General features: G+C 41.7%; 1 protein-coding gene across 1 annotated transcript; it reads right to left on the bottom strand.

Moving 5' to 3' along the window:
- Positions 1 to 4655: 4655 nt before the first annotated feature.
- LOC106598738 (CMRF35-like molecule 5) lies at positions 4656 to 10140 on the bottom strand. The gene is given in 7 exon segments (XM_045714509.1): positions 4656 to 5225; positions 5228 to 5344; positions 5869 to 5918; positions 6225 to 6325; positions 7389 to 7503; positions 9293 to 9640; positions 9916 to 10140. Coding segments are annotated over 7 exon segments (828 nt in total). The 5' UTR covers positions 9962 to 10140; the 3' UTR covers positions 4656 to 5174.
- Between the last annotated feature and the right edge of the window lie 1947 nt (positions 10141 to 12087).

The raw sequence follows: 12087 nt of genomic DNA, 5'->3' as shown, positions 1-12087 counted from the left end.
AGAGCAAAACAAATTTGATTGAAAGGCTGTGTTGCAGATGTTGTACCAGATTTCTATTATAATGCAATCAGTACAGCCTATATACCAACTAGTTGAACTGAGAATCAGCTCAATACAATACTCCTCTGTCCCATTGGATGACCTGACTGCAGAACACATTACTGGATACTTTCGTTTCTTATTCTTATCCGTATTTTTTTAACTGCATTGCTGGTTAGGGGCTCGTAAGTAAGCATTTCTCTGTAAGGTCGACACCTTTTGTATTTGTGACTAATACAATTTGATTTGATTTGTAGTCAAAGACTGCAAAGACTATAGACCACCACTAGGGGTAGTCCAGCACCAGGGTTACAGACATACAGTTTTATTTATTTTTATTTATTTCACCTTTATTTAACCAGGTAGGCTAGTTGAGAACAAGTTCTCATTTGCATCTGTGACCTGGCCAAGATAAAGCAAAGCAGTTCAACACATACAATAACACAGAGTTACACATGGAAGAAACAAACATACAATCAATAATACAGTAGAAAAAGTATATATACAGCATGTGCAAACGAGTTAGGATAAGGGAGGTAAGGCAGTAAATAGGCCATGGTGACGAAGTAATTACAATACAGCAATTAAACACTGGAATGGTAGAATGTGCAGAAGATGAATGTGTAAGTAGAGATAGTGGGGTGCAAAGGAGGAAGATAAATAAATAAATACAGTAATGGGATGAGGTAGTTGGATGGGCTATTTACAGATGGGCTAGGAGCAGTGATCTGTGAGCTGCTCTGACAGCTGGTGCTTAAAACTAGTGAGGGAGATAAGAGTCTCCAGCTTTAGTGATTTTTGCAGTTCGTTCCAGTCATTGGCAGCAGAGAACTGTAAGGAGAGGTGGCCAAAGGAAGAATTGGCTTTGGGGGTGACCAGTGAGATATACCTGCTGGAGCGCGTGCTACGGGTGGGTGCTGCTATGGTGACCAGTGAGCTGAGATAAGGCGGAGCTTTACCTAGCAGAGACTTGTAGATGACCTGGAGCCAGTGGGTTTGGCGATGAGTATGAAGCGAGGGCCAGCCAACGAGAGCGTACAGGTCGCAGTGGTGGGTAGTATATGGGGCTTTGGTGAAAAAACAGATGTCACTGTGATAGACTGCATCCAATTTGTTGAGTAGAGTGTCTCCTATTTTGTAAATGACATCGCCGAAGTCGAGGATCGGTAAGATCGTCAGTTTTACGAGGGTATGTTTGGCAGCATGAGTGAAGGTTGCTTTGTTGCAAAATAGGAAGCCAATTCTAGATTGGAGATGTTTAATGTGAGTCTGGAAGGAGAGTTTACAGTCTAACCAGACACCTAGGTATTTGTAGTTGTCAACATATTCTAAGTCAGAACCGTCTAGAGTAGTGATGCTGGACGGGCGGGCAGGTGCGGGCAGCGATCGGTTGAAGAGCATGCATTTAGTTTTACTTGCATTGAAGAGCAGTTTGAGGCCAAAGAAGGAGAGATGCATGGCATTGAAGCTCGTCTGGAGGTTAGTTAACAAAGAAGGGCCAGAGGTATACAGAATGGTGTTGTCTGCATAGAGGTGGATCAAAGAATCACCAGCACCAAGAGCGACATCATTGATGTATGCAGAGAAAAGTGTCGGCCCGAGAATTGAACCCTGTGGCACCCCCATAGAGACTGCCAGAGGTCCGGACAACAGGCCCTCCGATTTGACACACTGAACTCTATCAGAGAAGTAGTTGGTGAACCAGGCGAGGCAATCATTTGAGAAACCAAGGCTGTTCAGTCTGCCAATAAGAATGTTGTGATTGACAGAGTCGAAAGCCTTAGCCAGGTCGATGAATATGGCTGCACAGTAATGTCTCTTATTGATGGCGGTTATGATATCGTTTAGGACCTTGAGCGTGGCTGAGGTGCACCCATGACCAGCTCTGAAACCAGATTTCATAGTGGAGAAGGTACGGTAGGATTCGAAATGGTCGGTAATCTGTTTGTTAACTTGGCTTTCGAAGACTTTAGAAAGGCAGGGTAGGATAGATATAGGTCTGTAGCAGTTTGGGTCTAGAGTGTCTCCCAATTTGAAGAGGGGGATGACCGCGGCAGCTTTCCAATCTATGGGAATCTCAGACGATACGAAAGAGAGGTTGAACAGGCTAATAATAGGGGTTGCAACAATTTCGGCAGATAATTTTAGAAAGAGAGGGTCCAGATTGTCTAGCCCGGCTGATTTGTAGGGGTCCAGATTTAGCAGCTCTTTCAGAACATCAGCTATCTGGATTTGGGTGAAGGAGAAATGGGGGAGGCTTGGGTGAGTTGCTGTGGGGGGTGGAGGGCTGTTGATCAAGGTAGGGGTAGCCAGGTGGAAAGCATGGCCAGCTGTAGAAATATGCTTATTGGAATTTTCAATTATAGTGGATTTATCGGTGGTGACAGTGTTTCCTAGCCTCAGTGCAGTGGGCAGCTGGGAGGAGGTGCTCTTATTCTCCATGGACTTTACAGTGTCCCAGAACTTCTTTGAGTTTGTGCTACAGAATGCAAATTTCTGCTTGAAAAAGCTAGGCTTAGCTTTCCGAACTGCCTGTGTATATTTGTTCCTAACTTCCCTGAAAAGTTGCATATCACGGGGGCTATTCGATGCTAATGCAGAACACCACAGGATGTAACAGTAAGAGACTGTTATATCAGTTCACCGTATGACCACCAATCACTGTGGGATTTTCTTTGGCAAATGACAAATCATTTTGAGAGGGAGTGTGTTTATGTATCTAGTTGACAGGGACAAAGCATATTGACAGACATTTACATTTTCACATTGATGTATTTGGTATTTATTATTATCCCCTTTAGCTGTTGCTGAGGCAACTACTCTTCCTGGGGTCCAAACATGAAACAAAATAACAAATAAAGTACAGAAGTATACAGCACTACATTTACATTACAATTGAGCCATACAGCAGACGCTCCCATCCACAGTGACCCACAGCTAGTGGATTCATCTTAAGATAGCCAGACGAGACAACCACATATCAAAGTCGGATCCTAACCACATATCACATACATAATACAACACATAATACAATGCAGAAAACAATACAAAATGCATAAACATGTCTGTGTCTCTTCACAGTCTCTATCCTGCCATAAGGTGGTCTTGTATCTGTTAGCTTGAGTTACCTGGGGTGGCAGAGAGTTCCATGTAGTCATGGCTCTATTTAATACTGTGGTTCCCAGCCTCTGTTCTGGCCCTGGGGAATGTGAAGAGACCTCTGGTTGCATGTCTTGTCTGGTACCAATGAGTGTCCGAACTGTGAACCAACTGCCTAAACAGACAGTTCAGTAGCTTCAACACATCAACATCTCACACAAAGACCAATAGTGATGCAGTCAATCTCTCTTCAACTTTGAGTCAGGAGAGATTGACATGCATGTCGTTGACATTTGCCCTCTGTGTACATCTAAGTGCAATACGTGCTGCTCTGTTTTGTACCAACTGTAACATACTGTATGTGAAAATATCAAATCAAACTTAAGGCCCCCATGCAGTTATTTCAATGTCATTGTTATATAGTCACTGTGTGTTTATTTGATAAAAATATCTAAAAAGTATATTTTTTATATTGTATTTCCCTGAGCCTCTTTTGGACATTGAAATTCTCAGTCTGATCGTGTGGGCGTTAGGAAACAAATGTGAAGATATTTACTTAAACAGCCCTGACTGGCTGATAGGATGGTCTAGAGACCACCCACTTACCCAAATGACAAGACATTGGTCTATTATAATCAGATCTGATTGTGGCATCATGAACAGGCTGAAATTCCAGATATTCTTTTCAAACAGCTCTCACACAAAAGGGCATTATCATCATTCTCACAATTTCAGAGTGTTAAATCGACCTAATATGGTGGAAATATCCTTAAAACAACTGGAAAATCAAATTTTAATTGCACTGCCCCTTTAATTTCAAATGCATTGAAAATCGCAACACAATTTGCATACAAACAATAAAATAAAAATGATGAAGCAAACAGGAAGCAGTAAAAAGGATGAATAAAATAACATAAAACACAGAGGACGTCTAAAACAATCACTGGTTAAAGGCCAACCTAAAAGTGGGTGTTTTAAATGACACCCTTTATAGGGAGTTTATCATGACATCATTAATGCTTATTTAATTATTTACAACTGTGTAAAAAAAAAATGTTAATAGACAGTTATAATGCCTTAGTCAAAAGGTGTGATACCTTATTCAGTGCTTGCCAAAAAGTGAGACAATATTTATCTGCAGATATTAACATGCAATTAAATGACATTAAGACAAGTTGAAGAGAGAAGTCAGGGAAACACATCGGAATGAAGAGAGAAGTCAGGGAAACACATCTGATGGAAGAGAGAAGTCAGGGAAACACATCTGATGGAAGAGAGAAGTCAGGGTAACACATCTGATGGAAGAGAGAAGTCAGGGTAACACATCTGATGGAAGAGAGAAGTCAGGGAAACACATCTGATGGAAGAGAGAAGTCAGGGTAACACATCTGATGGAAGAGAGAAGTCAGGGTAACACATCTGATGGAAGAGAGAAGTCAGGGAAACACATCTGATGGAAGAGAGAAGTCAGGGTAACACATCTGATGGAAGAGAGAAGTCAGGGAAACACATCTGATGGAAAGAGAGAAGTCAGGGAAACACATCTGATGGAAGAGAGAAGTCAGGGTAACACATCTGATGGAAGAGAGAAGTCAGGGAAACACATCTGATGGAAGAGAGAAGTCAGGGTAACACATCTGATGGAAGAGAGAAGTCGGGGTAACACATCTGATGGAAGATAGAAGTCAGGGAAATACATCTGATGGAAGAGAGAAGCCAGGGAAATACATCTGATGGAAGAGAGAAGTCAGGGTAACATCTGATTGTGGGGACATGAAACACATAATGCAGCTGTCTGCTAAAAACAGAGCTCAGTGCTCAAGAGGCTGTTAGTGGTAAACGTAGTTCATGACATGTTTCTTGTGATTGGTTGCCAGTATGTGTATGTCCCTTGAGATTGGCTGTCAGTGACTCAGAGTTCTCCGGATTGGCTCACTGTGGAGTAGATGACAGTAGAGTAGGTGGGGCTTTGACCAATGTTGACAGCTGCATAGTCACCAGAAGAAGTGGCCACTTTAGAGAAGGCGACTCTGGCTTCATTGAGGCAGCTGGGGTTCTGGTGGAAGTTGACGCTGGCATAGTTGAGAGAGTCAGAGGGGCTAGTGGGTAACTTGGCGGTGGAGTAGATGGTGGTGGTCTCACTACCTGAGCTGGACTGTAGGGGGCGGTCCTTTATTTCCTCACTGTCACCATCACCATGACAACCCTGGAGAGGAGAGAAAGGAGGAGAGGAACGAGAGGACATGATGAGAGAGGAACATAGATTAGAACATTCTCTCTCTCTCTCTCTCTCTCTCTCTCTCTCTCTCTCTCTCACACTCACTCACTCACTCACTCACTCACTCACTCACTCACTCACTCACTCACTCACTCACTCACTCACTCACTCACTCACTCACTCACTCACTCACTCACTCACACACACACAATGCCGCACGCAGGCCGGCCCATGCACGCACACACACACTGACCTCTGTGTTTACCCTGGGTGCTGAGGAGTCAGCTGTGGAACATAGATTAGATAATTCTCTCTCTCTCTCTCTCTCTCTCTCTCTCTCGCTCTCTTTCTCACACTCACTCACACTCACTCACACACACACACACACACACACACACACACACACACACACACACACACACACACACACACACACACACACACACACACACACACACACACACACACACACTCAGACAGTCAAACAAACAGGCCCGCGCAAACACACTGACCTCTCTGTTGATCCTGGTGTCTGTGTTCACCCTGGGTGCTGAGGAGTCAGCTGTGGAACACAACACACACGTACACAGAGTGTCATACAATTCACACATGTCACTATTGGGCTGCAGCAGTCTGTTCAGATGGTTTTCAGAGCCCTGTTCACAATGAGACCTCTATTTCTCAACCAGGGCCAAAGGAGGATTGTATATGCAAATGTTTTCTTTGAAATGAAAACTGGGTGCAAAAATATTAATTGCCCCTTATTTAACACAGTGTGTGTGTGTGTGTGTGTGTGTGTGTGTGTGTGTGTGTGTGTGTGTGTGTGTGTGTGTGTGTGTGTGTGTGTGTGTGTGTGTGTGTGTGTCACCTGTTTCCTTGTTGAATTTCCCTCTATAGACTATGAGCAGGCTGACCACAAGCACCAATAGCAGCATGACCAGAGTCCCAGATACTATGATGACCACTGATGTATCAGAACACAGACACAAACAGTACCACTAGAACACATACTTTACAATCAGCACTTCTGTTCAACTTACATAGGGCCTTTTACACTAATATGTGAAGTAAGATCTGCCTCTCTTCCTCATCAAATGTGTAACTTTTCTGTTTACTTCCTGTCCTCACATTAGCCTTGGATGTGGTGGCCAACATTCATGTTTCATGTCTGGGTGCAGCTATTAGCATACTGTATACACCATAGTATGTAGACTAACAAAAGAAGGCTAGCTGTTCAAACTATACAGGAGATTCTCATCTAAACCATATTGCACACTTGAATTAGGCATCAATTCACAAATGTGTTGATATTTTAAAAGGTTTTAATTTTTCAGTTAGCTAACACAACAAATGCTGTGTACTGGTATTAAAGTTATTCTTGCAGGGACATGTGCTTTCGGAGAGACATAGTTTTGGTATGAGTGTCCCACAATAGTGTCCCACAATACCTGCAGATGTGTTCATTCAGTCTGATGTTGTCACACTCTGGCCATAGAGAGGGTTTTGTTCTCTATTTTGGTTAGGCCAGGGTGTGACTAGGGTGGGCGTTCTATTTTCCTTTTTCTATGTTTTTGTATTTCTTTGTTTTGGGCCAAGTATGGTTCCTAATCAGAGGCAGCTGTCTATCGTTGTCTCTGATTAGGAATCATACTTAGGCAGCCTTTTCCCACCTGTGCTTTGTGGGATCTTGTGTTTGTGTGGCTGCCTGTGAGCAGCCCAGAACGTCGCGCTTCGTTTTTGTCTGTATTGTTTTGGTGAGTTTTATATTTATTAAACATGTGGAACTCTAAGAACGCTGCGCCTTGGTCTACTCCTTTAGACGAACGTGACAGATGTAGTCACCTAAGAGGAGGACAATCTTCAGTGTGATGACCAGCAGGATAACCATGATGATTTGTGGCTCCCAACCAGTTCAAGTCTCTTTAGACCCTGGGAATCTGATTCCAAAGTCAGATTTGACCCAAGATCTGTGACTTTACACTTCAAAAATGTGTTTACAAACTAGCATAGTGTAAAAAGGCTCATTGTTTATTCACCAGATCTGTTGGGTGATGGTGAAGACATGGATGAGGGTGATGGTGAAGACATGGATGTGGCAGTAGGTGGTGAGGTGGTGGTGGTAGGTGGGGATGATAGAGCTGGTGAAACTGGGTTTTAGAGGGAGAGAAAGAGACACATATAGTATGCTTGAGTGTGTGACAGGTGAAATTACTCAAATACTATCCGGGTTGGGGTCATTTCAATTACAGTCAATTCAGGAAGTAAACCAAATTCCAAAATGACTTGTCTTTATCTAGGTTTCCCTCCAATTGGTGACAGATTTTCATGCAAATATTATTAAATCTGCATAAAGAATAAGTGGTTTCCACTTAACAAACTTGTTGCGGAACGTGATGATGTACTTCACACAAAATGTACTTTTTCGCTTCAGTTTTCATGTACAGAATAAAAATCTGAAGTTCAATGTGTTTCCATCTCATTTTCAACTCCACCAATAGTTTTCCCAAAAACAGCTGCGTTATGTAGTGAATGTTTCACCTCTGGACTTGGCATGTGTGCTCTAGCCAAAAGCTCAAAGATACAGGCGGCTGCGAGGGTACTGCGTAGACTAGTATACACTATGAGATTATTATGGATAAGTGTGAGAATATCTGATTGTCTCCTAGTTTACTTCGATATGATGTTTATTAAATAAATGTTAGTGCATAAAGGTGTTTCCACTGCTATTTCTCGCAAAATTAATTTTACCGACAAAAAGACCCAACCATGTCGAAAGAACAAATTATCTGTCAGCATTTATAAAATTGTACTGACACTTCCTGTTTCCATCACATCTGTCCTGATTTTTCTTTTTGTCATATGGTACAACTTTACTCGCATAAAAACTGGATGGAAGCATGGTTAATGATAAGCATTAAAGAGAAGCTGAATTTCTGTATACTTCCTGAATTGACTGAAATGTAAATGTACCCTGACCAATACACTCACTGGCAGACGCATAGAAGGAAGTGTGGTTTCTGCTCTTCCTGTGCAGATATTGTAGTTGTCATTTAAAGATCCACATCTTTCTCTCTCTCATACATAGGAGCAAATACCCTAAATATACAACAGCTGAAGACTGAGTAATACTGGCAGGTTTCTGAATCCGAGACAGACGTATAAACATGCAATACATCACACAGAAAGTTACGTTTTGTCCTGATCAATCTGTCTCACAATGCAGAACAGGCTCATGCAATAGAACCCTTACTCTTGATATCTAGCTGGACTGCTGACGGGGTACGAAGAGTGTGGTTGTTCTGCACGCCACAGACATCTCCCAGCATCCTCTTGGATTAGGCTGGTGATGACAACGCTGACTGTCTTGTTGTCGAACAGTTAGAACCTCCAGTACTGGCTTTTGGTTGTTGTCACTTTTACATGTCATTGTTTTCATGCTTTTCTTCATACACACAATGGATGGAGACTGACGGTTCTTCACAGCCTGTCACTTCAGTGAGGTTCTCACAACACCAATCTGTCATTTTAAACAAACATCTAGGCCTAGCGCTCAGAAACATGTTCAACCAATTTATTACAAGATGATTCTATGTCATAACAGAACTAGAGTGGTTTGGGAAATTCCAATGACAAAGAATTGTACACCATGAAACTTCCTTGTCTAATGTATTAATGATAAGATCTGTGTTGTGTGTTTGATCACATTGTTCATGAAAGTTGAATGACCTGGCCTCATTTAGGGTGGAATCTTGTTGAGATGCAGTTCCCTTAAAGGGAAAATCTACAGATCAAACAACAAAGTCGGCACCCCATCACTGTTTTTGGTAAACGGCTGAGGGTTTGGGCTGGAGAAATTTAACCAATACACAGGAATGTGTATTATAATATGTTTAGTTTGGAAGTGCTAAAGTTTTGAGAATGAAAGGTTTACAGTACCTTCAGAGACAATAAGGTTGATTTCAACGTAGTGATCAGGTTTCCATGTGGCTGTTTCCACTCCACACCAGTATCTCCCAGCATCCTTTAACGTCAGGTTGGTGATGGTCACAATGAAGACACTTTCCTCTCTGTTGTCCTTCAGCGAGTATCTCCCTTTAGAAGCACTGTTTTCCCCCGCCTCAGTCTTAATAACTTTGTCTTTATTTAAAACAGGACAAACCCCTTTACAGAGGTACTTCTGGTGGCTCCTCCACTCCTCTCTATAGGGGCATCTGATCTCTGCTTTGCCCCCCTCATATCCTTCCACTGTGATCAACTCTGCTGTACACACACTCCACACAGCAGCTGCAGAACACACCAACAGTCTCATTACAAACAGTACAAACACCCCAGCTTCCATTTCACATACTGTAAGAGTGGTTTCTGGTCTGGTACACCACTGGTGATCCATCACATCCATCAGTACATACTGGACCTTGTGTTCCTCAGTGTCCCCTCCCCTTTATCTAAAAACATTATCAGTGAGTGAATGGAGTTACACTGTAAAATGTTATAACCAAATGTATCAAACTATAGAGAGGAGTCACTGGAGATGTGTTCATTCAGTCTGATGTACTCACCTAAGAGGAGGACAATCTTCAGTGTGGGGACCAGCAAGATAACCATGATGACTTGTGGCTCCCAGCTAGTTCAAGTCTCTTTAGACCCTGTACATCTTGTTTACTCCAGTCCCCTCAATACTTCTACGTCCAGTTACCACCCCAGTACAGGAAGATCTGTTCCTGCAGTGCGCATGAGAACCATTCTGTTAGTGTGTGTAGTGCAGGAAGTCCTGCTGTTTGATTAATTTCTTCCTGAAATCGTTTCACTCCTCCGTAAAACTTTTTAATAACATCCAGCAATAAACCGTATATGAATAACTTATAAATAGCTTTCTCATCATTCATTAATCATAATATATATGGACAGTTATTCAAACAACTTTTAAAATATGTATTAATGGTTATTAATTAGGGTGGCAGGTAGCCCAGCAGTTAGGAGCATTGGGCCAGTAACTGAAAGCTTGCTGGTTCAAATCCCCAAGCAGACTAAATGAAAAATCTGTCTGTGCCCTTGAGCAAGGCACTTAACCTTAATTGTTCCTGTAAGTTGCTCCGGATAAGAGCATCTGTGAAATGATATAGATCCTTGTATTATTACATTTAACATTTTAGTCATTTAGCAAGCACGCTTACCCAGAGCACCTTACACTAGTGAATGCATACATTTCTTTTTTTTTTTGTACTGGCCCCCCGTGGGAATCAAACCCACAACCCTGGCATTGCACACACCATGCTGGCTTTGCAAACACCATGCTCTACAAACTGAGCCACATATGGAACTTATATATGGAGTTATTTTAAGATGGTCATGCCATGGCTCATTTAGCTCATTTAGCTCATTTTGGTATCTGATTGTTAATTTAAGGACCCTTTTACGTATAAAAAATGTTTTATTTCCAAATTATTTGATAAAATATTGAATCTGTCCATAGAAACACATTGATTAACACATTCAGAAATGGCAAAAAAAAACAGTCAAAAAATGTATCATAAAGAATGATGAGAAGAGTCTGTCCTATAACTAGGAGATAGACACATATTTAACTCCTTATTTTTGTTGCCACAAAACTTCCTCCATACTTCCATTCATTTGCGTTACCTTCAGATGAGTCACGTGAACACAATTGTGTTTGTGACAGTCTCCACTTTCTACAGTGGGGTCATATTAGTTTGTAGCCCAAATGGGTCAGATGCTACAGACAAAAGTTGGACCATCGGCGTTACTGACTTCCGACGAATCCCATGGCACTCATGGTGGGTCATAGAGCAAAACCAAACCGTTCGGATACATCAGACGTTTTCGTGAGAAGACCCATTTTTGGGATGTCTCCCATCTGACAAACAGCACTGTAGCTCTGTGGCGTAGGTGGGTGTGGTGGATTGAGATGCAGCACATGCAAAAAAAAACATATCTCTAGCTTAAACTCAAGTATTAATAAACACCTTACTGTCATGACGTTGCCCTGTTAGGTGAGGTTTATGACCCCCCATAAATACCTTTCCCCCTTTTCTCTCCACTCTACAGAATGGATTCTTGGAAAGCCCTTTGCTAACTTAGAGAGAGTATGGCAACATCAAAAGGTTGGGAAATGGAACAATATTTCCCGTTCTCAACCAGTTGAAAGTGTCCGTTGGTACATAAAGAATATGATGTCAGATCAGTTGGTGTCTGGGACATTATTACTGATGATAGGACAACATAAATTGTATCTTGGAAAGTATACACATTCTAGTTATCAGATTCACATGGAATTGTTGTGCAATTTATATATTTGAATATGAAACTATTTGTGAAAAGATTAACTGTAATTTTAGCTTCCAAATGAGAGAATTGTTTTCATAAGTAAACTATGCTCACTCAGTGGCCACGACCAAGTGAACAGACATTGGTTGAGAACTGTGAAACACGCCCTTCTCTCCCCCAATACAAAAGCCCGTTGACAGAAATCAAACTCAGTTCCCGGTGACGTTCCCGATACGTTTAAAAGGGCTAATTTCAACTACAACCTAACAAAATTAACATTTAATTCCAGAAATGTTAGGACTGCTTTCCTAACGTTTAAAAGGGCTAATTTCAACTACAACCTAACAAAATTAACATTTCATTCCAGAAATGTTAGGACTGCTTTCCTAACGTTTAAAAGGGCTAATTTCAACTACATCCTAACAAAATTAACATTTCATTCCAGA

The sequence above is a fragment of the Salmo salar genome, chromosome ssa03 (assembly GCF_905237065.1).
Source record: "Salmo salar chromosome ssa03, Ssal_v3.1, whole genome shotgun sequence".
Taxonomy (NCBI): Eukaryota; Metazoa; Chordata; class Actinopteri; order Salmoniformes; family Salmonidae; genus Salmo; species Salmo salar.
The sequence above is the reverse complement of the archived record's forward strand: the minus strand, read 5'-3'. Positions and strand labels throughout refer to the sequence as shown.